Source organism: Nycticebus coucang, chromosome 7 (assembly GCF_027406575.1).
Source record: "Nycticebus coucang isolate mNycCou1 chromosome 7, mNycCou1.pri, whole genome shotgun sequence".
Classification (NCBI taxonomy): domain Eukaryota; kingdom Metazoa; phylum Chordata; class Mammalia; order Primates; family Lorisidae; genus Nycticebus; species Nycticebus coucang.
Window position 1 is genome coordinate 30,381,065 of NC_069786.1, and position 26,974 is coordinate 30,408,038.

Consider the following 26,974-nt stretch of genomic DNA (forward strand, 5'->3'; position numbering starts at 1 on the left):
TGCTTTGTGGTAGTCTTATCTGGGTTGAATTTGTTGGAATTTTCTGACATTCCTGTACCTGGTTGTTTATATCTTTTCAAATTTTGGTTAGTTTTATGTTATTATTTGTCTGAATAAACTTTCTAACCCTGGCTCTTGCTCAAGTCCCTTCTAATAATTCTTAGATTTTATCTTTTGATGTAACTTTTTATGTCTTATAGGAAGTCTTAGCTCCTTTTTTATTCTTTTTTCTCCTTAACTGCATATTTTCAAATAGCTTGTATTTGAGCTCACTGATTCTTTTCTCTGCTTAATCCATTCTGCTTCTAGCAGAGGTGTCCAACCTGCAGCCTACAGGCTGCAAGTGGATTATTTGAAGCTATTTTGCTCATCTGTGGTGTTAGATATCATGTAAATTATGCACAGACCACTTTTGTTAGTGTATTAAATGTTTGGCCAAGGCAACTCTTCTTCCAGTGTGTGGCAGAAAAAAAAAAAAAAAAAGATTGAACATCCCTAAATAAAGTTTTCAGTTTAGCAAATATAGTTCTCAGTTCCAAGATTTCTGTTTGATTTTTTTGTATTATTTCAATCTCTGTGTTAAATTTATCTGATAAATTTCTGAATTGCTTTTTTGTGTTATCTTTGAAATCACTGAGTTTCCTTTAAACAGCTATTTTGAATTCTTATTCAGAGAACTCATGTGTCACCTTCTTGTTAGGATCAGTCACTCATTCCTTGCTTTGTCCATTTGGGGAGTTCCTGGTTCCCTGTGTGCTATTGCGTTTGTCTTTGTGTTGAAGTATTGGTTGTTTATTCTGGTCTTTTCTGTCTAGATTATTTTGGGTTTTGTTAGATAAGTTTGTTTAGAAAGTCTTTATAATTTATCTGTTGATTTTCTTTCTTTTTTCTCCCACTACGTATCTGCCTTCTTTTAGGCACTAGCTAATTAATGCCTTCAGCCCAGGCTTGCCTCATTTCTAGTAAATAATCAGGAGTCTACCTGTTAGAAGGGGGAAGTCCCAGAAGGAATATCTCAGTAATGTGGGAAGCCTGGTTAGGGTCCATTCCCAAATGACTTATAGAACAAATTCTATAGCGTGGAGTTGCTGAACAGCTGCTCTGATTTGACATCTCCTTGAGATGTTGATTTACAGAGAAGCAGAGTGTTTAGGACTAGGAATTTTAGTTCTGATTCCCTCCACCCCATTTCTCTGGCTGTCCTCTGGGATATTTCTCCCCTCACATGCTCCTAATGATTCCAGTGGGTTGAGGGGGGAATAGATATCTTTTAGGATACCCCAGATAATAGGGAAACTAGTTAACCCACCTTGATCTCACTTTCCCAGTGTAGACATCATGATTTGGGTGGACATTTTCCATGTACATGCTTCTAGGAAGATTGGGGGGGAGGGATGTCACAGATAAGGATATGTGATTCTCTTGTCATCTGGTCAGAGTTTTTTTACTTCTTTGTGGCTCTAAGAACTGCCTCATCTCCTGGGATATTGCTGGTGATAATCTCAGCCCTGTATGTTTGGTTTTGATTTTCTGTAGAAGAGGAAGAGAAGCGAAGCCAACTTGCATCTATACCATCATTTTATAACTAAAGTCCTCTCTATCAAAAATTTTATGGTACAAAAATCTTTCATTAAGATGATGATTGAGCCATATAACCACCAAGAGCAGGGTTCTGAAACTTCCTAGTGCCACGACCCTTTAATACAGTTCCTCATGTTGTGGCAACCCCCAACCACAGCATGAGGAACCGTATTAAAGGGTCGCGGCACTAGGAAGGTTGAGAACCACTGACCTAAAGCATTCCAATTCCAAGCTTCTATTCTGTGAGACACTGTACAAAAGTTTTCTAATTGCCTAGAACATCTGAGTGAGATTGGTATGGAACATTTTCAAGGAACGTTATTCAGTACAAAAAGCATGCTAGAAAAACAACTTTTTGTGGCAATAGAGAAAAACAATGTTTTACTGGAAACCCCAACTTAATCTACATGAGAAAGCACTGAATTCCATAAGAAAGAAAAACAGGTAAAATAAAAGAGAGATTTATGCCCTGTGGCTTTGCATGTTCCCATTGATAGTGATTATAAACTAGGTCATTGTATCCGCTACACCTAGACAAATTATGTATTGTTTTTGTTTTCTAGTCAATCCTGGCCGAGTTCCAAAATGAATTGTCAAATTCTAAGTACATAATTTCCAAGGCATAAATTTGCATTTTCACTTCAGCTTACCTATCAGCTCTAGAAGTATTTCTTGGTGATGTTTTATTGTCAGCAACTGAAAAATTGCTCCCCAAAAGAGGGCTCTGCCAAAATATGCAACTATGGTCCTCTTAGGCAAGAGGTGGCAGGAGCAAAAATTTGAGATATTAATTATTTTGGTAACTCTGAGAGTATCTTTTCCTCTCACAGGGTGGAGACTGTGGGGAAGGAGTCCAGGTCCGCAGCCTTTCCTGTGTGGTCCACAATGGTTTGTTATCTCACACAGCTGTCCATGCAGAGGATGCACTGTGTGGAGAAACACCCTTTCAAGACAGCATCCTGAAGCAGCTGTGTTCTGTGCCTTGCCCAGGTATGCAGTTCAAGCAACTGGAAGTATTTCCCATGGTTATCTTTTTGTTTATGTATTATTACTTTTCTTCTGGAGAATCTCTTTCTCACCAAAATTGAAGTTTTTAATTAATTTAATTCACTTTTAATAGTGGTCATTACTTTGGAATATACCAATGCTTCAATAGAGCCAAAATAGGCAAAAGAAGAAAAGAAAAAAAAAAAGGCACTGGATTGGAAATAAGAACTGAGTTAGAATCTTGTCTCTGCCACTTGATTGGTGTTTTAACTGGGCATGTAATCTAGCCCTTTTGAGCAAAGGTATCTTTATCTAGAAAATGTGGTTATAAGACCTAATCCAACACCACTTAGCACATTAGCCAACACACAAAGAATGTTGACTGAATCTGAATGGATGAATCCAACTGATGGCATGATGGGAAGTAGTAAGGCTGTGGGTTTGTAAAAGCATTCTACAACAGTCACATCTTATGTAACTATAAAGGCCTTTGTTAGTTACATAACATGTGTAAGCTTATTTTAATTCTAGTATCACATCTTAGCTGATATTGCATAATTTAAAGCAAAACTACACCCTTGTAATACAGTGTGCAACATATATGTGTGTATATACACAGACATACACATATACATAATATATACACATAGATATACACACACAAATGTGTGTATGTGTATAATTTATATATGTCTATTATTTATTGGTTTAATCTATTTTTATAATTTATATATTTTTATCATATATAATTAATATTTTTAAATATAAATTATAAATATACAGAGAAAGGCATTTAGAGTATTAAATTAAACATTGTTTTGTGCAAAAGACATTTGCACAATTTCAGCGACCTGCATCGTATTCTCTCTTCTATGATTTCTTCATTTCAGTGACCTACATCATATTCTCTCTTCTATGGTTTCTATGAAAATCCAGTTTATGATGTTATGCTGATCTTTGCAAACTGAGTTACTGTAATCTTTACATCTCCCTTTTAAAAATGTTATTATGACTAGCAGACATAATATTCTCTAGATGTGACGACTATAATTGAAGCAAAATAATGGCAATCTGGTTTTTGACACTCTGTGGTCAAATTAGATTAAACTATAAATTACTTCATCTTTCTTGGTACTATCTACTTGGAAAATTGTCAAAAGAGAATGTGTCATATCTGGAACCTACTCACATCACTGCAGATCTCTGCATGAGCCCTTTCCATGTAAATCTTGCCAAATGCCAGTTTTCATACTTTCTCTCCTGCCCTGTACTGCATGACTGTCCAGGAGACTGTCATTTAACTGAATGGTCAGAGTGGAGCACGTGTGAATTAACCTGCATCGATGGAAGAAGCTTTGAGACTATGGGCCGCCAATCTAGGTCAAGGACATTTATAATTCAGTCCTTTGAGAACCAAGACAGCTGCCCCCAACAGGTTCTAGAAACACGCCCTTGTACAGGTACCAAGAACAATTTTCAATTCTTTGGCCTTGATTGATCAATGCTTATTCTATTTTTAAGTGAGGTATGATAGAACTTCTGTTATCATGCTTACTTACAGGAGGCAAATGTTATCACTATACCTGGAAAGCAAGTCTTTGGAACAATAATGAACGAACTGTATGGTGCCAACGTTCAGATGGCATTAACGTCACAGGTATTCTTTTTTTTTTTTTTTGAAACTAAGAAAGGTTTTATTGTTAAAACAAAACAGCAGTAACACACATCCAAATACCAGTGCTAGAGTCCACTCAGTTTTGTAAGAGAGAAAACTACATTCAGGTTTCAACTAAAAACTGGAACTACTGAAGAATGACCAGTGCTTGTGGTGACACAGGTACAATATGTGCTTGTCTAAGAAGTCATTCTGTGTTTCCATATAGGTGGGAATTCAGGGAAAGAATGAAACAATACAAGGCAAAATGGCAGGTGCTCAAAGCCTAAGACCGCTTCTCCACTCTAATGTGCTCTTGTTTTATGTTTGAAAATTAAACCAGCATGTCATTTTACAAAAAACTGTAATATCAAAGAACTCTTCCAAAAAAGTCTAAAATAGATTCAAGGTCACTATTAAACTTATACAGGGAGGTCAGTGAGGGAAAAATAGTTTGGGTTCTCAAAAGCCAAATCTCACATAATGGCAGGCACTGGCTGTCACTGCATGTTCTTGCAGTAGAAGATGCCGGTCTCAGTACAGGCTGGTCTTCTTCATGATGCGCAGGAACTCCTGTTCATTGACTTCAGCATCTCCATCTCCATTAGCTTCATCAATCATTTCCTGCAGCTCCTTATCAGTCAGGTTCTCGCCCAACTCCTTGGCCACACGTTTCAGGTTTTTGAACGATATCGTCCCAGTTTCATCATCATCAAAGAGCTTGAAAGCCTTCAGAATTTCTTCTGTGGTATTTTTCTCAGACATTTTCTGAGTCATTACGGTCAAAAAATCACTAAAATTCATTTTCCCTGTCCCTTCCTTCTTGACTAAGACTCACGTAGACACTTCAAAAAGATCTCTGGTGTTGTTGAGAGAAGAATTCTCTCATAAATAATAAGTAAGGGAGGACTGGGCAGATGGCTTAGCTGATCTTCAGGTCGAGTTTTCATTAGACCTCTGCCCCTTAGAAAGCCCCTTAGTAGTATATCAGGCAATTTAAGGAAATAAGCTGAAACACAATATCCTTAAATATCACCACCTGAGACAAAGACTGAAAAAAGGTAGACACTAATTTAAAACAATTGTCTCTTAAATTTTAAATCATGTACCTTCTCAGAAAAAAAAAAGGTTTTTTCTTTTTTCTTTTAGGTTAATGTAAGAGTATAAAGAACTAGGTTACAACATTTGCATACATTAGGTAGACTCCCTCTTTAGTAGTGTCCTGCACCCAGAAGATATGCCAATACCCTTACATTGTGTCTGATAGCTGCGGAGTAGAAAGTTTTTGAGGTCATACCTCAGCATATATTCCTGCACTACTCTATTGATACATTATATTATAAAATATACCGAGAAATTGAAATTAAAGGTAAAATAGGTAAAGATAAAATTAAAAATTAAAATATTCTGTGGTACCAAAATCTTTTTTGATGTAAATCAGATGCTTGTATTCACACACTGGAAACTTAGTGTTTGAGTATTTTGCTAATAATTATTACTACTATTATCTAAATATAGACTGAGGAAAAGGTTCCTTGTTTATAATAATGAAACAATTCAATTATAAAAATGGTGTTCTCAGTAATTTTTAATTTTTTTTAAATGTTTTCTTGTCAGAGCAAATTAAAGTATTGGTTTTACTTAGTATGGGGCTGGCAAAGAGCTCATGTGAGTGCTGGGAGAAACATCTCTAGGAATAAATTATCAGCTCATCCTTTTTCTTGTTTGCCTGCCCTTACATTATTGGTTTTCCTTTTAATCTGTAGTTTATCCGAACAAAATTTTTTTTATACTGCTTGCTTTTCCATTTTATAAGCTGTTAAAACTAAATATACCTATATATCTACTGTACAGGTAGATGTACAGTATATTTAGTTTTAACAGCTTATAAAACAGCTGTTTTATAACAAGTTTATAACAGCTTATAAAATTTCTGTATTCTATGCTAAGAAAACAGAAAACTTCATACTCTTCAATATGCTGAGTTAACACACCGATAAGGGTCGCACTAGCAGGTCTCTGCATGGAGTTCCTCATGCATAATGTACAACATGAAGGCACCTGATGAATAAACTTAGGTCACCAGTATCATCTGTGAAATATTATTAGAGCTCAATTTTATCCTTACAATTAAAAAAAACAAACAAGTTTTATAATCTGTGTAAAATCCAATATTTTCTTTCTGGTTCCCAAGAGCTTTCCTCATTCTCCCCCCACCCCCGAGGTACTCAGCTCTGGAGATCACTGGTTTAAAGAGTACAGACCTCCCCTCCATCATAATCGGTAGCCCCACCACTTACTCCCAAATTATCGATTTCACTTCTAAGTGCTAATTCTGAATTTTGAGGGGGTTTTGAAAAATATCTGTGTGAACTATTTGTTTCATCTTTCAAGTAATAGTAAGAATTTTGCTGCTTCATTGCCAGGGAAAATGTAGGTCTGACTACTCCCTACTCTTCCTCAGGCCTGAAGATTTTTACCATCTACAAAATCATAAACTATAACTGGTTGGTAATTATAGTTATCTAAAAGCTAGAATCTGTAAATGCAACTAATACTATACAAATACAGTTTAACTGTTGCCCTCGAATAAGTCAACTGCTTAGAATTGTCTCTAGGCTTTCTCATGTCCTTCACCTAGAATCGCCTACTACTACGTACATCATTTTCAGATTGTGGAGACTTACGCTATTGTCACTTATACTTACAGATATTTAGTGAACAGCTATACGTACTGTGTCAGATATTTGGCATAGAGCTTATGCATTTGCCCTTAAAAATAAGTCGAGGAATCTGCCTATGACTCTGTCATGCGCGCGGGGACACATTCTGGTTGATAACCATTTAAAAAAATGTTACTCATGTATCTATACCATGGCCCCATGCATAGTGGCGTTCTTTTAGCATTTATTGGGCTATTGGAATCAGCCTAGTTCCTCACTGGGGTGTTCATGAGCTAGAGCAATACATATATAGAATGAGTCTTCAAAAGCAAATGTATTTTCTGCTCCTGAACTGAAATTAGAATTTTTTTTTTATCAATTCTTTTACTGATCCTGGCTCTCATGGCCTTTGTCTTCAGATATAGCCATATGATAGAATCATATTGCCAAAGAGCAGGTATAAAAACTCTGCTACCACCAGCCTCTGTTAGAAGAGCCTCCCATTTCAGATTATACATTCTGAAGTGATTGATAAATAAGTCTGGACCACAATGTTGGCAAATGGGTTTTAACAAAATAATGCTATTACTAAGACTCCAGTAATTTATTACTAAGACTCCAGTAATTTATTACTCTTTCTGCTAGAGCAGAAAAAAAGCAAAAAATTAAAACTGTTTATTATAGAGAAATCTGCAAGTGATGGTGGGATTTCCTTTATAGGAGGCTGTTCCCCTCAGGCCCGTCCCGCGGCTATTCGGCAGTGCATTCCAGCCTGCAGGAAACCTTTCTCCTACTGCACACAGGTGAGTCTTGTGCCTGAGCCTTCTGTAAGTGTTTTAATTGCTATGATTTATATATGTAGTCAGATGTTGTCCTGTCTGCTGCAGCCAAGCAGCAATTTCATGTGCCCATCATACAATCTAGAGGCATTTGCAAGAGCAACCATAGCTATTAAGAATTTTTGGGACAGACTATGGACTTAAAAAAGCCATCTTTTTTTAGTAAATATATCTTTATCAAATCTGTCTTTCAGATGCCAAATTTGTATTATTAGCTCTATTTATACCTAACTTATTTTGAAAGATATAAAATGCTTTCATATGTGAAGTTATTGTGTAAAATATCCATGATTACTATAGTTTGAGTAAATTTTTAGTTTATTTAAAATAAGCAAAATACATGAGTATGATTAAAAAAGTGTTTATAGATATATATGTTTTTTTCCTAAGCATAGATCTTACTCCCTCTTATTCTCCCATAGTTCCATCTACCAATATTCAGGAATTAAGGGGAAATATGCAATGTATTCTAATCAATAGCATTCATAGTGTGCAGTGCATGAATAATTTTTAAAAGTTATGCTGCATTTTTTAAAGAAACAGGCTTCTTCTTAATAGTGTGCTCATTCCAAAAATGATTTGATTAAATATGATTCAAGCACTCAGACCTATCTTATGGCTGGGTTGAAAGGTAGTTGTTAAGCTTGCAAAGGGGACTAGGAGGAAAGAGGAGGAGGAGAACAGAAACAACTTCATTTGAGCTAAGAACATTTGCAGAGTAGAAGTTGTAGCTTTTTACCAATCTCTGGATGCACTCTTTAATGAAACATAGATTACCTTTTTTCTAACCCTTGGAACAGGCGTCCTCAAACTTTTTAAACAGGGGGCCAGTTCACTGTCCCTCAGACCGTTGGAGGGCCGGATTATAGTTTAAAAAAAAAACAAAAAACTATGAACAAATTCCTATGCACACTGCACATATCTTATTTTGAAGTAAAAACAAAACAAAACAAAACAGGAACAAATACAATCACACCACCTCATGTGGCCCGCGGGCCGCAGTTTGAGGACCCCTGCCTTGGAACATGTGCCTGACTGGTTGCAACCACTCTGTCAGGCTAACATTAGAGAAACATCTTGCAAAGAGAGCTTTAAAAGCTGAGCATGTGCAAATGTTCATTGTTAGTGTTCTCCATTGAACTCCGTGTGATAAATGCTGAACCATCAGTTAAAACCAACCCACAATATCATATGTATTCATCATTAGCATATGACTGCAAACTGTGCTAAACTCTGGGCAGTTAATCATAAAACGTGCTTCTCAGACTTTTTTTCTCTGGTAGAAGATTAAGGTGCCTTGTTTACTTTTAGTATCTATTGCTCCTCACAAGCATGTGTTCAGTCAGCACACAATGCCCTAAATAGAGCTGGCTAACTGATGAGGATTGGCACAAGGCTAGGGCTTGATCAGAAAACTCTAGGTAAATAGATTCAGATAAGGAGACATAATGCCGAAGTCATAGAGGTTCACAACCTTTTCCGTTCTTCTCTATTGTCTGTGTTTGCTGCAGGAAGAACAATTATTTTTAGGTTGACTTCTGGAGACAGAAATCTTTATCTATCATGCCTCATTACAGCTTCTTGGAGACATTCATCATATATTACAATGACTAGGAATTCTGGGCGGCGCCTGTGGCTCAAGGAGTAGGGCGCCGGTCCCACATCCCGGAGGTGGCGGGTTCAAACCCAGCCCCTGCCAAAAAAAAAATGACTAGGAATGCACAGAAAAATATAAAGGCACAATGCAAACTAGGGCTGTAATGTGGTGTGACACTGGAGGTGCTATAAAAAAGAAGGATTAGTAATTTAGATAAATACTTCTCTTCAATATCTGCCTTTGGTTAAGTTTTATTTTTTGTTTTGTTTTGTTTTTTGGAAACAGAATCTCCCTCTAATCTTCAGGCTAGAGTGCTCTGGTGTCAGCCTAGCTCATAGGAACCTCAAACTCCTGGGCTCAAGTGATCTTCAGCCTCCCAAGTAGCTGGGGCTACAGGGACCCACCACAACACCTGGATAATTTTTGTGTTTAATAGAGACAGGGTCTCACTGTTACTCAGAGTGGTCTCAAATGCCTGAGCTCAAGCAATCCTCCCTCCACAGCCTCCCAGAGTGCCAGGATTATAGGCGTGAGCCACCGCACCCAGCTTTGGTGGAGTATTCTTTTCTTCCATTTAGGCTGCCATCCTTGAGTGCAGAAAAAAGCCTATAAGCAGAGAGGGAATGTGGACTAGCCAGTGGTCTGTGGTTGGCACAAGGCTATTTAGTAGTTGGGGTAGCTGTAGACTTCAAAGAACACTTAACACAAGGACATGCATACGTAATCCATGCTGATTTGCTTCTCAGTAGGAAGGGCAGGTTGCAGTGAGTGGGCAAGAATCTGAAACAGAGGAAGAGGTGAAGGTAATTTGATTAAATGCCATAAACATTTCTTCAAGAGAGAAAAAGGCATGGTTAATGCACTTAGCCACAAAAAACTGTGATTTCATATTTGGAAGGTGTCAGAATTGTAAACACTTTCAAAAAAACTTATAATTTATTTAAGAGCTGATTTTGGAATTCAAAAGCATGAACTGGGTTTTATTTTCATCTCATTGGTAAGTCAGTTGCTCAAAACCCTAAACTGGCATGACATGTAATGCAGATATTAAGTGATTTTAACATTTAGATTGTTCTTTTTTCATCAGCACAACTCACTATGTAACAGTACAAATATTCCTTATGTCGTAGAGTGGAGTCTGTGGTTGTGAGAGGGGCTATACAGAAATCATGAGATCAAATGGTTTCCTGGATTACTGCATGAAGGTACCAGGCTCAGAGGATAAAAAAGCTGATGTGAAAAACTTTTCTGGGAAAAACATACCTATGAATTCAAAAATACATGATATTTTTAAAGGATGGTCTTTTCAACCACTTGATCCAGGTATGTTTCACTTGTGAATAAAAAATGCAAATTTTCTCACGGGAGGTTCATATTTTGACTACTGCTTATGATAGAAGGAATCGACAGGAAGAAGGAAAAAAACAGAGAGGGGGGAGAGGCAAAATCATATAGTTTCAAGTTTCTCAAATGTGAACATTGTATGATGCATGGTTCCCTTTAAATGTAAAATGTTTTCATGAGTAGCTGAGGATAACTCTGTCAACCCCAACCTAAGAGATGGTTGAGTTAAGTAGCAAAATATCATGCTTTGAAAATATGTGTGTGTGTGTATATATATATATATATATATTTTTTTTTTTTTTTTTTTTTTTTAACTGGGGCCTGGTTTGAACCTGCCACCTCTGGTATATGGGGCCGGCGCCCTACTCCTTTGAGCCACAGGCGCTGCCCTGAAGATATATTTTAATTATAAATTATATCTGCAGAAGTCATCTTTTAAACTAAATTTGTATGTATAATTGAAATTTTTTTAAAAATCGGAATAGAATCTTAGGAATTTGTAAGAAATGTCCAATTTAAGAAACACTGGTGAAATGGTAAAGAGCACGAATTTCAAAGGCAGTCAGATTTTGCTAGCCCCATTATACCTGTTTTATAATTAGGTATAGTTTCTTCACTTCTCTGGACCTCAGTTTCCTCATGTATAAAATTAATCTAGTGGTACTGCAGGATCACCGTGAGCATTGCAGGCCTGTAGGGCTCAGAAATTTGGTGCTTATTAAAAATAAGAATGAACATTTATTATGTGCTTCCTATGTACTTTGTGGTTCTGTACTTGCTGGCTGTGTTGCATGAAACATCTCATTACATTCTTGCAACCTAATGAAATGTTGTCATCCCATTTGAGAAATTAGGAAACTTAACTTGGCATTGCAAACTAATTTTACCAGGGTCACATCACCAGCAAATGATAGAGAAAAGTTTTAAAGACAGGTTGTTAAGGCCTGTACATACCACTGGGCCCTGCTATATGTTGTAAAGTGACAGAAGGAGAAAGCAAAAGTGTGTGTGCCTACCACACATACCTCTTCTAGGAAACAAGATGCTATGCATGATTGATAAAAGTGACATAACTGATGGGCCCTGGGAAGGGAAAAGACTGACAAAGCTCAGGCAAATGTACTCTGGGAACTTTATTTGCAGACCCTAGGCCTTAGCTATATCAGAAGTGCCCTGATGGTGTATTTCACTGAAGCAAAACCCAGAGCCCAGACCCAAAGCAAACTATATCTTATTGGAGAAACAAGATTTATAGTCCTCAACCAACTTTTATGAGTAACCTTGTAACTTTCATTAGGTTTCTCATAAATTTAGGCAATCTCTCAGAAAGACAATTATTTACCTATAGATTTTTCTCCTACGAATTCATAATGCAGTTATATACACATACACTAAAAGAAGGATATAAATGATATCTAATACATGATTATTTGCTATAGCAAATGAGAGGAAACAACCTTGATGTTCACAAAAAGAATATGGTAAAACAAAAATATGGTACAACTTTGCAATGGTATCTCATTGGGATACTAAAAAGAGGAAGACCTGCCTTTATGAACTAGCATGAAAATATTTCCAATCTTAAATTTCCAATTCTTAAATGAAAGAAAAAAATACTAATCAAAGTGAATGCTATGAACCACTTCTATCTTTTTAAGAAAGGGTGTGGATTTGTGTGCGTGTATGTGTACTTAGATGGTTGCATATTTAAAAAAAAAAAAGTAAAAGGTTCACAAGGAGACTGGTAACAAAGATAGCTCTCAGATAAGGAAATGAGAGAGGTGAAGGGAGGACACTTTCGTTGCATGTCTTCTTTAATAGTTTGAAGTTTTATCCTGTTATTTAATTTATTATAAAATTGTATATTATATAAGCTAGAGGATGAAGCACAATGGGTGACTAGAGACATAGGTTTGTAGATTATCTCAGAGAAAAGAAAAAAAAAAATAGTGGAAGAAAAGAATAGCTCAAGTGTAACTTTGAGAGCAATGTTCCAGAACTGACTGGCGAGTCCATGGGAAGAAGTTGTAGAGCAGAATAGGAAGGAGCAAGATTTCTCTACAAATCAATCCCAGGGGAAAGGCTGCTGCCTATGTCTTGGGAACCTCAGGCTGTGGGGCAGATGCAGCACTGAGTGATCAACAGTGGAGCCATGTCAGGCTGCCTTCCTGATCCTAGACCCTAGCCCTGAGCCCCAAATAAGCTACTGCCAGAAGGATGGAAATTGATACCAAGCAAGTTGCAAGTGGACCCCTTCACCCAGGAAAAGTTTCCCCAGCAGGTCTGGCCACTGCTATCCTGAAGCCACCATCAGAAGGAGACCTCATGAGGAAAAAAAGATGGCAGACTAGAAGCAGCCAGTGAATCCCTTGCTTGGAAGAGAAAACTGCAAGCAGGTGCCTACAAGTGGACAACTCTTCTCAGAAGGAACATTGTGAAATCACAGAGAAGCAAAGAAGGGCACCTAAGGTGAAAAAAAGATAGTAACAGACAAGATCCAGGAACACGTGGGAAGATTAGGAGGATAGAATTCTCGGGTGCAGCACTCACCAGCTTGTGAGAGTGTTCCCTCAGCCACCAGTGACCTCTGCCTGATCAACTGGGACCTGCCTAAAGTTGATGTGAAGTCATCAACTGCATCAGACAATGAGCATATTGAGGATTGGGCAGCAGCTAAAGCCATCCTGAGCTCTCAGGTGCATGGCACCAGGTCATCTCAATACTCAAATATGCCTTCACATCACCTCCACTGGGTTGTGGAAGAAGCAGACTAATTTGAGGCTCTTCTGAGCTATGCCCTGTGACTAGAAGCTAAGCCTTCTCTCTTACAGTGCAACCGGGTCTAAGTACAGGAATTCACTGTGGCACTGCAGCTGGCACCTACCTGGGAGGCTTTAGGCAACTGCTTCAGTGGAGGGAAAGCAAGGAAAATTACATGATCTCTGGGCTGGTAGAACTGATCTCTGCTTAGGTGGCTTGACATCTGTGCCTGCCACTGGCTTGGTCCCAACTCCACCCTCCGGGTATAGCGCTGCTGTCTGGTTGGCCCTGACTCTGCCCTCCAGGTGGAATCAACTCTGCTGCTCACGTGACCCGGTGTCTGTCTCTGAGGTTGAGCTCAGAAGCCTGGCTTCTGGCTCCTCTCCTGTCCTTCCTCTGAGGCTTTCATGCTGAAGCCTAAGGCTCTGTATCTGTGGCTCAAGAGCTCCTGCCACATTCTGGACACTGCCCCGAGATCAGTGCTCTACCCCAAGACCCCACTATGGAGCTCCACTGTGGTTGCAGATCCACTTTAAAGTCCAATACTCTTCCAGGAACACTGAAATCTTGTTTGAGCAAATGCCCACAGCCCAGAAACCCAGAAATCCAGAAACCCAGAAACCCACAAAGACTAGCTAGCTAGCCACTCAACTGTCACTATCACCTCTTTAGGGAGACCCCAGCAGAGTAATCAATCCCCACACCACCAGCCTCAGTGAAGGGGGTCTTGCCCATTCTCCAACTTGAAAATCCTACAACCTTCTGGTGAACAACATAAGACCCAGCACAATCAGCATCCAGCTCACTCCTGACCAGAGGCAATTATAGGTGAACAGAACTAATCAGATCAGATGAATTATATGCACATATCTCTCCTGGGCTGAGTCAACATTCCGGAGAAGGGAGGAAAAATACCATCTAAGAACCTCCCTTCCTTTTAATTAAGTTAGAGAGTTCCCAGAAAGGAACAGGCATCCTGCAAACCTATTAGCCCTGAGTCAAGAAAAGAAGTTTCAGATGAGAAGAAACCAGCAAAAGAACCCTAACAACATGGAATATCAAAACAGATCAAACCCCTAAAGTAGTGGTTCTCACCCTTCCTAATGCTACGACCCTTTAATACAGTTCCATGCTTGGGGGTCACTACAACATGAGGAACTGTATTAAAGTGTCACGGCATTAGGAGGGTTGAGAACCAGTGCCCTAAAGGATCACAGTGGAGCTATAGTAGTGAACCCCAACTACAAGGAATTTGTCAACATGACAGGAATGGAATTCAGAATATGGATGGAAAATACGATGAATGGAATTGAAGAGAAAGTTGAAAACCAACAAAAAGAAGCCAAAAATTTTTCAAAAAATAATGAAAAAGTCATTAAAGAGCTTAACATGAGGATGGATATAACAGAACTTAAAGAAATAAAAGAGGCAGGTACAGTGGCTCACACCTGTAATTTCACCACTCCAGGAGGCTGAGGCAGGTGGATTGAGCTCAGGGGTTCAAGACCAGCCTGAGCAACAGTGAAACTCCATCTCTACCAAAAATAGAAAAATTAGCTGAGCTATGGTGGAGCATGCTTGTAGTCTCAGCTATGCAGCGATATGGAAGAAAGTGGAGTGAAGTATCTGAAGAATGGAAAAACAAACATCACATATACTCTGTAATAAATCGGAACTAGCTCATTGGCACATTAGTTCAAAGAGGGAAGTAAAAGTCATTGGAAATCAAGTGGGAGGGGGTTGGGGAAGATGGGAAGGACAAAAGCCTACCTGATGGATAATCAGATACAAAAAGTATTCTCACCTAGGAAAAACTTGTTTTTTCATTTTTTGCCAATAGTAAAAAATCAGAATGGGGGTTTCATCATTAGTGCTTCAAAGAGATTAGAATCAGAATCAAAGCTTTGGTAAAAAATTTATGACCACATAAAAATAGCATTACTATATTGAACCTCATTCTAAAATCTGATTGAGGCTTGAACATATACTGGAAGCAAAAACTAGGTAGTTGTAACATAATTGAAATTATGATTTTATTCAAAACGAATGTTGTTTAAAATATCTTTTGAATGTTTTAATCCCATGGAAATGTTTAGAATAAGATACTGATGTGTGTATTTTGAACCTGCAGTTAATTACATTTATGTAGTGTTATGATCTGCATGTGTTTCTTCCAGAAAGAAATGCAATTCCTGTGGAACACTGAGGCATTGCCTTTGTCAGTCGAGTCTAAGATTAGTTAGCTATATGCTCACATGAAAAAGAGCAAAAACCATTAGATTGCCGAAACAGCTAGATTTTTGTTAGTCTTTAACTTTTGTAGATGATCAGTACTTGTATGTATGTGGTCATAATTTTACACTAATTTGATGAATTGATTAACTTGTTTTGTGCTGTGATTTTGTTCACTCAACATCATTCTGGAAGCAAAGCCATCAAAAATGATCATAGTATAATAGTTTTCTTTGCCTACAGGTTTGCCTCTTTCAATTATAATGATCATTGCTGTTTTTTGTTGTATAAATGTTTTGTAATATTTTTATATTACATATATAAAACTATAAATACCTTAAAATTAATTTAAAATAGCCTGCCAGTTGATAAAATTTTATGAAATAATAATCACCAATGTTTGTTTGGCATTGTGAACAAATTTCTTATATTTTGCATTTTCACCTGTTTTTTTTTTCTTTTGATATTTGATAGCTGCCACTAAAGAGTATTTCCACTTATACTCATGACTTATGTAAGTTTCGTAACTTAGATAAAAAAATAAAATAGTCAGCAAAATATTCTAGTGCCATGCAGTTATAACCTAATGTTTTTGCAAGTTAATTTCTAAAATTCAAATACTAATGCAAATTATTTATATTGTAAAAGTCTATGAAAAATGCTATCATGTCATATAATTTAGAATTTCTTTCTTGCACACATAAAATATAGTAGAAAACCCATATTCCTATGACGTTCCAAGAAAGAATTTGTCCATTTTAGCAACTTACATGATAAGTATGATATAAATTGCTAACTTTTGCAGACATGTGCACAGTTGGCTAACATGCTGGTGTTCATTTTAAGTCCAGAACTAATGGGCAGCTTAGAGTTGTCAGATATTATATCACCCTATCTCTCCAAATGCTGTAGTCTTTTGTATGCTAAGTTAATGTTATCTCTATTTTAAACAGATGGCCGAGTAAAAATTTGGGTTTATGGCGTTTCAGGTGGCGGTTTTCTTATCATGATTTTCCTAGTATTTACTTCCTACCTTGTTTGGTAAGTACTAATTACAACTACAGTACTAACTACGTTTCTATTCCATATTATTATGGGTAGCATGGTATACTAAGAGAAAATATATTTCAGGATCATTGATTATTATACAAAGACCTGTAAAGCCACAAATGATCTCCAATTGTAGAATAACTGAATGGTTGAAATAAGGCATCATTATCTGTATTGTTCCTATTTGAAATGACATTTTATAAATTTTGGTTTTGAATGATAATATCAGACATTTAAAAAGACAAATCATTAATTAGGACTTTTGCATTTTAGTATTTTGATTAAGTCAATAATTTTTAGCCTTAACATCTCCCACTTCTGGAGATTCTGATTTAATTAGTTTTGAATATGGCCAAGTCATCTGGGTGTTTAAAAGTTCCCCCAAGGTAGGCCAGGCTTGGTGGCTTATGCATGTAATCCTAGCATTCTAGGAGACTAAGGCAGGTAGATCTCTTGAGCTCAGGAGTTCAAGACCAGCCTGGGAGAGAGTGAGACCCCATTCTCATTATTTTATTTTCCACAAATAGAAAAATTGGCCTGATGTAGTGGCACATGCCTGTAGTCACAGTTACTCCTGTAGTCGGACGATACTCAGGAGCTGAGGCAACAAGATCACTTGATCCCAAGAGTTTGAGATTGCTATAAGCTATGATGATACCATTGCACTCTACCCAGGGTGACAGAGTAAGACACTGTCTCAAAAAAAAAACCTCCCCAGGTAATTACAATCTGTAGCCAAGGCTGAGAATATTCTACTTTTTAAATTTTGTTCTGAAATTTCAACCAATTAGATTAAACTGACCAATTTGCTCAATCAATGTGTTAGTTCCTTTTATTTTAAGATTAATTTTTTTGGATTAACATAAGGGTACCTATGATTAAGCTACACTGTTTGCATTTGTAAAGTCTGAGTTGAGGTTGAGTCCTTCACCCAGGAAATGTGCCCTACACTCCTACATTGTACCCAATACCTATATTGGGTACAGCTTACCAAATCCCCTTCCCTTCTCCCCCTTTCTTGAATTTAATTGTGTTTTTCTCTCGTATGGGCCTGTAGTTGCTAGTTGTAGTTGTATCTCCTATTTTCAAATTAGTATTGAATACATGGGATACTTGCTTTTCCGTTCTTGAGATACTTTACTAAGGAGTTTCTTCAACTCCATCCAGGTAGATACAAACCATCTAAAGTCTCCATCTTTTTATGGATGAATGATATTCCATGGTGTATTGTTAGTGTGTTTTAAATAGCATAGCCAGGTGTTTATCTACTTTGTAGCTGTGAGAGAAAATTTAACTGAGTGTCAATTCTAGGCCCCGTTTTTGTAAACGATTAGCTTCTGTAAATTTATTATTCTCAAAAACAATATTTAATGTATAGAATATATTTTAGTTTATGAGATGCTTTTGAAACCAGACAGAAGTAAATACAATTGACCCTTGAATAATGTGGGGATCATGGCACTGACTCCTCATGTAGTTGAAAATCCATATATAACTTTTGATTCTCTAAAACCATAGTCATCCATTTGTGTGTTTTCTGTATTATCTGCTGTATTCTTAAAATAAACTAGAGAAAAGAAAATGTTATTAAGAAAAGCACAAGGAATAGAAAATATATTTACTATATTAAATGGAAGCGGATCATTGTATAGGTCTTTATCCTAGTCATCTTCACATTGTGTAGTCTGGGAGGAGGAGGAGGAGAAGGAGAAGGATTCAGTTTGCTGTCTCAGGGGTGGCAGAGGCAGAAGAAAATCCAAGTATGAATAGACCCATGAGTTCAAACCCATGTTGTTCAAAACTCACCTCTACATTTGAATGTTTTCAAGTGTACTAAGAATATTTTAATAGCTACTGAAGCAGAAGTTTCAAATAATTTTTTCTATTTTCATGAGATCAAAGTGTTATTTCACTTTTTTCTCCAAATCGAGGTATTTATATTCATCTGTCTCATAGACCATTTCCTTGAGACTTTTTACACAAGTTTTACTCTTGATTCAAATCTTCCCTTTGTATATTTAGCCTCAAATTCTGTTTCCAAGGCGACATGTGTTTTTAAATCTTTCCTCTTGGTCTGTGAAAGTTAGTAAAGAAAATAAGATGACCTTAATTCTTTCTGCCACTTACAGTGATAGAAATTGAATCCCTGGAAATTAGATTTATATCCCACTAACATTTCCATAGTATTGTAGTGAGAAGTTACATCTTCAGTTAGTTATTCACCCTACAATCCATGATCTGCCTAATTTTTACATTTGAATTCGTAAGTTTAGCAAGTATTGCCTCAATCCTCTCTTAAAGAACAAATGTGATGTTGAAAGCTATGTCTGAGGTTCCAAGTAATAGAAAGCATTCACCACCAGGAAAGATTTAAAAGGGGAGTAAACATCCTTTATCTGTTGATAAAATATCAACAGATCATGTGAAGGTTCGGCAGATAGAAAAGTGCCTGAAAGTATTCAATGGGCCAACACAGTACAAGGTGATCATATAGTCAATTGGTCTGTAAAAGCCTGGATAAATAGTACCTGTTAATAGGTGCATCCCCAAACCAAATTCTATGGTTCCCTCTGATCTCAAATAGCTAAAAGACTAAAAATTAGCATGTATAACACATAAATTTTGCTGTTTTACTTTTTTTCATTCCCTCTGATGTAAAAATGTATAAACCTTAATCCGTTACTCCAACAACAAATATTTACTAAGGCCCTTTTTTGTATGACTGTAGATTCCGGGGATTAGTTAGGTACAACATTTAACTCTGGTAACAAACAATTATCTAGAAAATTTTTAAAATTTAAAGCAATGGAATTTTCCCTTGTTTTTCAGTGGTTAAATTACATAAATATTTATGCACATTATTTCTCCTATCTATTCTTTTCACCCCTGATGCCTGTCCTCAGTAATCTCCCTTTGGTAGTAGCACAATACCTTCACATTTGAACTTGTTACACCTGATCCCTTCTGTGGGCTACATACAGCTAGATAATCTTTGTGAAACTTAGTTCTGGGTGATCAACCCTTCTCCTACAAATATATGAGCAGTGGCTTCCCACAGAGAGCAAAACTAAAGTCTGTTCTGGCTGCCTGGCCAGTCAACTAACGTTTTCCACAATGGGAGCCCAGACCATGCTTTCAACTTCCTCTTCTACTCAGTCCCATCCCCTGGACAGTCTGGTGAGTTGAATAAGCCTAGATATATTTATGTCTTCATTTTCTCATTGAGGAAAATAAGAAAAAAACAAAAAAGAAAAAGAAATTGAATTTTTTAATAAACATAGATAAAATAGTAAAATTTCTACTCTAATATTTAATCAATGTGTTTAACTATATAGCCCATCATTATTCTTATTTTATGTATAATACAATAGTTCATTTTAAAATACTCATTTTCTCTACTTTCATGTTCACAACACAGTTTTATTTAATATCAGCATCTATCTTTCAAGTCGGTCACTTTGTCACTGTGTCAGTCTTCCTTTCCATAGTCCACTTCAGTTGCAGGTTTACCTCATTCATTCCCATCCAAGTCCTTTGAGATGAAGCACTTCTTTGAATCTATTTATGTTCCTATTTCAGAGGTTTCATCCTAATACCCAAGTACCTATCCACATGTATTAGGAAAAATGGCCCTTTTTTTTTTAATGTCCTGTGTGTTTATTATGATCTCCATTTAAAAAAAAAAAAAATTTTGTACAACAAAGGTACCCACTCATGAAAGGTTTTGTAGGGGTTGAATATAAGGATACAACCTCTTCCTTGTGGATAATTTGGGGGTCAGAGTAACCTTGTATTATAGTACTTTGGGTTCATTCCTTTTAATTTCTCAAGGAACCTCCTGTGTTCACTCCTTATCTTCCGTTCATCTAGAATGAACTTTTCATTGCTAGTTGTTGGTACTCTACCAGTTGCTCCAAGTCAAACTCAAGGTGTAACATTTTCTTTGCCAAACAGTCAGAAATAACTTGCTAATGTCTTCTTTCCTGTGATTGTAGAAATTCCAACTCCACCCTGGTGTTGTAGTTATTTGTATAAATATCTTTGTCCTCTACCAATCCCCAAGGATTTTGAGAGGGGAGAGATAATTACTATGCTGTACTTATTTTTAGAGCACAAAGTTGATAAATATTTTTTAAACAAATGAACAAGTGGATTATTGAAGGAGTAATAAAAACTAATTTATTGCCCATGATTTTTAGAAAAACATTCTAAGAAAAAAATCTAATATTTATATGTCACACATAAAGTACTTTATATAGATTGTCTTTTTCAATCCTCATAATAAGCTAACAAGATGTTACTATTATCACTCCCATTTAAAGAATGAGTAACTTATCCTCAGAAAAATTAATAGTTTTTTTTTTTTGTAGAATCAACTGCAGACTTGCCTGTCCCCAGAGCAAATGCTCTTTCTGCTGGTCTTTGAGTTTCCATATTTTCTTTCTCATTAGTATCCTAAGAGCTATTTAGACTCAATGTAATGTCTACCATGTTCACATTTCTTAGAGGCTCCTTATTTCACAAGGAAACTATAGACCTGGGAACAGACCTATATGAGCTGCCTCAAAAAATCTCACAACATCTAATTCTATTTAATAGCTTGCAGGAAAGTCAGGGGATAACAACTTAGGAGATTTTATATTTTCCCTCAAAATAAAAAGCTTAGGACAAGAAAAGTGCTATGATATGTCAGGTCTTGGGTGTATATATTAGGTGAAAGTAATTTATAATAAAACTTGAAAATGCTTTTCAGAAAATACCAAAAATAGCCCTCTTAAATATGACTTCTTTCAGATGCATTCCTTTTGACATCTTCCATTAGAGTATTGAGTTTTAGAAGTATTACCAATACCCCCACTCCTCTGAAAATAAATATCCGTGAGGCAATTTAGTGGGGATGACACTGGGTAAGCTTGTAGGTAACCTAGGTGTAGTGCTTGGAAGTTACTCTAGATTACAATGTCGGTTCTGTCTTGCCCAGCACAATTTCGTAATGGACTCTCGTTATTCTTAGGTTTGAGAGTGGTACTCCCACTTTCAGAGGCTTGCCTCTCACAAGCAACTGCCAAAACAAAAATGGTTTGTTATTTTCACCAAACTGTTGAATCTCTACTAGGCTAGGGATGAATCTGTGCTTTGAATTCAAGAACACTGAGAAGTACCAACAGCTTGCTTTTTGGCCCACAATTAGCTCACTTTTCTGTCTTAGTACAGGTTGTTTATCCTTTGCTAAAATGCAATGACCCTAAAAAAGGTCACTTTGAAATGTGTCAGTCAATGATCTCTTACAGGCCGAACTGCAAAACGGTTTTATTCTTTGTGCCAACTCTAACAGCAGCGCTGCTGTCAGGAATGCTCCATTAGGAAGAGTAATGAGGCTATACCTTGGCTCAACAGAAGTGAATCTTGTGGTGGATTAGAGGTGTCCACGTGGGCACAGAATGACTAGTGGTAGTGGTGGCCTATGTACCAAGCATTTATGGGTCCTGATTTAGTGAGTGAGGAAAGCGTTCAGATCAGAATAGAAGGGGAAAAATGAGAAAGAATGGATACAGGTAAGGGAGAAAGGAGAGGGGCCTGGAGGCTCTAAAAACAAGCCTTCTGGGTGCTGGCCTTGCTCAGGACAGTCCTGCCCCTCAGCTCTGCCTCCTGGGATTCTTTTTAACTGGCAGGGAGCTTTGTAAAGCTACAGCTATCCAGCAAGGTATGATCATATCCAGTGACATTTGTGAGGCTGTCAACCATAAAACATCTCAGATCTCACACATTCAAAGTTTGATTTTAGTATCTGCCAATTGAGAGATTGCACGACATGAAGTGATGCATAATAAGTGAGATTGTATCACTGTGACCCCCCAACACACTTCAGGGCCCAGAAAGACCATGGCCTAACCACGAGGAGTCCTCTCTTCTTTCCAGAGGTGAACACAATGTCCATAACTCCATACATGGAAACTGGTATGAACATATCTGTATGTATTCTGAACAGAATTTTCCAAGCCCAGGTCACAAAGGCTGATTGAGTTTATTTGTCTCCCAGGTGATACTATTGTATCTTTATTTAGATCCAGCCATCTCTGGCTTCTCTCCTGACTCCCACTTCTCAACTCCCCAGTCTTCAGTACTCTCTCATTCCTCTTTACCTGCTAGCTTTCAGCAAGTGCCTGTTAAAGACAGATAGCCAAAAACTCTCATTTGTAAGCCCCTGAATTTCTTCCCTCCTCTTCTTCTCTGCTCCTCTCCTATACTAAAGCCAGGAGAGGTCAGAAGGGGAACACCACCACTGTCACTTCAGATAAATTTCCTTGTACTCGTTTTGTCATCAGGACAGCATCACTACCACCATCACCACCACCACCACCACGGTGGTTACACAAGCTGTCACTTTCAAGTCCCAGTCTTTTATTTGTGTGATGAACACGCTCAGGACCCCAGGTAGAGCCTGAGCCCACCAGTATAATCAGAGCCAATGTAAGATACTTATAGGTTAATATAGACAACGTTAAATTGGATGTTATTCAGATAATTATGCAGTGCCCTTTGGAAATTAGAAGGGGCCTAGAAAGCAGGAAATTGAAGGCTGAGACTCCCTCGCAGAGGATTCTAAATCATTGCTTTGCCTCTCCCTTGCTTCTGTGGTTGGAAAGTGTTTGCCTGCATTCATGCTTAGACCTCAGCAAATCCTCAGTGAGCACCTGTCTCATTTCAGGTGCCTCCCGGAGGACGGGAACAAGAGGATCCTTTTACTGGTTTTAAAAATCATTTTTATTTTATCTCTGTGGCTTCTGTGATTTGCTTCAAACATCAAACCAAAAAAAAATTATCTCTTTATAAACATTTGATCAATTTTTTAATTACAGAATTTCACGTACTATAAAAGTCACCAATTTAGCCATTACGCCAAAGAAGCCAGACACAAAACATATGTGGTGTGATTCCATTTACATGAGATGTCCAGAAGAGGTAAATCTACAGAGGCAGGAAGGTGATTCCTTCAGGGGCTGAGAGGAGCAGGGAATAGGGAGTGACTGCTTGGTGGGTCCAGAGTTTTGGTTCATCCTTTTGGGGTGATGAAAATATTCTGGAGCTAAATATGTCTACAGGTATACAGCATTGTGACTATACCAAATATTGCTGAATTGTACATTTTAAAATGTGCTTAAATTCACTCAGAATATAAAAAAATTATTCATATGTAGACCAAAAAGTCATTTCTACCAATTGTCAAATAAATGGCATATATATACATATGTATGCATATACATATACATATATATATGTATATATATACAGAAAGAGAGAGAGAGAAGTTAAAAAGCTTGGGTTTGTGTGTCAGATGTCCTTAGAAGCCAGGCTCTGCCACTCCCTTAGCAAACTGTGGGAAGTTACATTAACAACCTCTCTAATCCTTCTCTGTATACTGGCAATAATCCTAATGCCTCTCTGTAAGGATTGTTCTACAGATTTTCAAAGATTTTATGTAAAATGCTCAGAACATATCTTGGCACTTAGTGTCCATCCAAGAAGCCATAGACTCTGCTATAAAATAAAATCTTATTTAGAGACGGGGAGAGAGATAGCTCCCCACTGGTGAGAACAACCCCAAACAGAGCTGGGCTCTGGAGTCACAGTAGGAGAAAGGCCCTGTGGACAGAAGGGCACATATGGTGAGGTAAGGGGAGTTGCGTGGTAGAAGTCAAATTATATGTATTTATAGCTACTAAGAAATAAGAAATGTAATGTGGGGTGTTTTGCACCCAATCTGGGGCATTCCTGTGTGATTTGGGAATGCTATTCAACTTCAGCTGTTTCTCCATGAGGCAGAAAAGCAGCCCTCTCTGACCTGGAAAAGTTGTGGACCTCAAGTAAAGCAGAGACCAAGTGAGAAAGGCTTTGCTCAAAGTAGAATCAGCGAAATTTTCCTGACAAGACTCTGTCTGGCAACTTGGCAGCTGAATGTTAGGTTTCAGGCCCGAACAGAAGTATGTTTACTTCAAAACCAGAGCAGGGTAAGGCCCAGCTGCTCCAGCTGCTGACAATATTAAGCATCTGTGATGTTGGATGTAGCTCCAACATAAATTAGTGAGCAGTGGATGTCCATGTTGCTGTACATAAGCAAGAAACTAAAGGAAAATTAGCTCTTCTCCCAAGTTCCCTGATTTCGCTAAACCATTTTGAAAATTTTTAAAAATGATACCTTCTCCTTAAAAAGAATTAGTGTATATTCTTCAAAAAAAGCAACCCACACATCCAGAGAAATGAACCTTTTGTCATTTTACCACTTGAATTTATATACGTCAAAATTCTCTATGGCAGATGAAACACAGTGCTGTGAAATTTCTTTATCTGAGGAATTCTTTTCCCTTTGCAGCAAGAAGCCAAAACCACATCAAAGCACACCTCCCCAACAGAAGCCTCTGACCTTAGCCTACGATGGAGACTTAGACATGTAACCTGGAAAGGAAATCCAAATGTAGACATCAACTGCCTTAACCGCTTTCTCTTTTGTAGCTCTCAGACTTCTCAGTTTTTTGAGGAATCTCATGATGTGATATATTGGGCAGAATACAAATATTGCAAAAGTAATGTTGCCTCAACTTCATTTGAACATGGAGTCAAGGATTATTAGGTCTGCCATCTTGTTTTGAAGTTGTTTGTGGGTGTGAGTGTTTTATTTTTTGGTTTTCCCAAGGGATCTGAAAACCCCTTCTCTTCCTGTTTGGAACTGGGAGGAAGAAAACATGAGAGAATTCCTACAGACTTGAGTAAACTTGATCTTCAGCAGCATAGTGACAATCCAGAAGAAAGTCCAATCAAGGCATTGACTGTAAAGGACGGGTCTGACACTGCATCGTTATGCACTATATTAGTGCAAAGTTTTATTCTTCCCATACTTCAACACTGAGTTTTCTAGATTTTACATTGGTTCAAAGACTTTCAAATTGGATTGCCTATTTTCATGAACACAGAGAGAATGGGTTACCATTTCAGAAATTCTCTGAGTTTTTACCTTTAAATATTGTATTTTGCTTTATAGCCAGGGGATAATGGCACTTCATGGGCTGCACCTACTGAAAATAATAGAGTGTGTGTAATTGCTGGACTAGATGAAAGCTAGATGGATTCTGAGTGAAATGTGTCCTGAGTGTTAGGGTGTACAAATGAAATTGGTGGTTATATTGGAGAATGAGGTAAATTATTTGATTACAAAAACTGTATTTTAACAAAAATTTAGCCACATAGATAAAACATTAACCACACACAGTTGTTATTCAGTTTAATGACAGCAAACTCTACTTTTGTAATTTCAATTTTCTTACCTGAATATTTATAAATTCTTTTTTTGAATTTAATTATCTGACCTCATTGAATGCACATCTCGAACACCAATCCTGTTTGTAGCAAGTTTTGCTTTTATAAGGTTTCAATAATATCTAAAACAACACATTAAAAACCTGAGACCATTTTATGAAGAAAATTGTTTGTAATCATAGAGGTTGAAAGTAAAAAGGTGCCATCTTGTGGTATTGACTTGTATTTATAACAAATAAAGTGCTCAAGAGACTGCACTATTGGCTGGCTTAGATTTATTCACTTCTGGAATGCCCTTGCTTTGACAAAAACAGTATTAATAGCAGTTTTACAGTGTTGTTGTTTTAGAGGTTGACAGCTGAAATCGATGACAGAGAAAAGAATCCCTGCCCTTCAACACCATCAGGTGTACTATGAACTAGGTCCAATCATGAAGACTTGGAGTAGCTTTTAGGGCAGCAGTTCTCAACCTGTGGGTCACGCCCCCTTTGGAGGTCTCCTGCAAATCAGATATTTACATTACGATTCATATCAGTAGCAAAATCACAGTGAAGTAGCAAAAAATAATTTTATGGTTGGGGGTCACCATAACATGAGGAACTGAATTAAAGGGTCACAGCATTAGAAAGGTTGAAAGCAATGTTTTAGGGAATATTTAGAGCTCAAATAATAGTAGAACAAACCACTATAAGAATACAAACACTGATACATAAATGCACTGAGAGAATTAAGAAAATTGCAATGTTAGAAATGTGAAACAAGGAGCAGAGGAAGTCATTCATGCTCTGACTTTTGTTAACCATTTAGCGTCTAAGCCCTCCAACTAACTGATTTCATCCAATGATATCATGTTTTTAAAAGAAAAAAGGTAATGGAAGAGGGCAGCTTATTTCAACAGTATGGTTGAGGACACAGTTCCCAGAGTTGTGCTTTAATCAGTTCACTTAGTGAATTA

At 37.3% G+C, this 26,974-nt stretch overlaps 2 protein-coding genes across 2 annotated transcripts in view; one reads left to right on the plus strand and one right to left on the minus strand.

Annotated features, from left to right (window-relative positions):
- Positions 1 to 26,270, plus strand: part of THSD7B (thrombospondin type 1 domain containing 7B) — a 1,036,041-nt gene extending 1,009,771 nt beyond the window's left edge. The window contains exons 22-28 of the mRNA XM_053597329.1: positions 2,412 to 2,571; positions 3,855 to 4,028; positions 4,130 to 4,225; positions 7,606 to 7,688; positions 10,452 to 10,644; positions 16,611 to 16,698; positions 25,079 to 26,270. Coding sequence (XP_053453304.1) covers positions 2,412 to 2,571; positions 3,855 to 4,028; positions 4,130 to 4,225; positions 7,606 to 7,688; positions 10,452 to 10,644; positions 16,611 to 16,698; positions 25,079 to 25,160 — 876 coding nt within the window. The 3' untranslated portion in view covers positions 25,161 to 26,270. The remainder of the gene's footprint in view (positions 1 to 2,411; positions 2,572 to 3,854; positions 4,029 to 4,129; positions 4,226 to 7,605; positions 7,689 to 10,451; positions 10,645 to 16,610; positions 16,699 to 25,078) is intronic.
- Positions 4,757 to 6,259, minus strand: LOC128590384 (centrin-2-like). The gene is made up of 2 exons (XM_053597732.1): positions 6,217 to 6,259; positions 4,757 to 5,049 (listed from the first exon to the last, which is right to left on the minus strand). The coding sequence occupies exons 1-2, from the start codon at positions 6,257 to 6,259 to the stop codon at positions 4,757 to 4,759; spliced, it is 336 nt and encodes a 111-aa protein (XP_053453707.1).
- Positions 26,271 to 26,974: the final 704 nt, after the last annotated feature.

What these genes read in the sequence shown, in the direction of transcription:
- LOC128590384 (XM_053597732.1), bottom strand. Translation starts at nt 6,259, where the DNA reads ATGAGGAACTCCATGCAGAGACCTGCTAGTGCGACCCTTATCG. An exon ending in TGCTAGTGCGACCCTTATCG is followed by an intron (nt 5,050 to 6,216) that starts GTGTGTTAACTC and finishes CGTGAGTCTTAG; the next exon opens with TCAAGAAGGAAGGGACAGGG.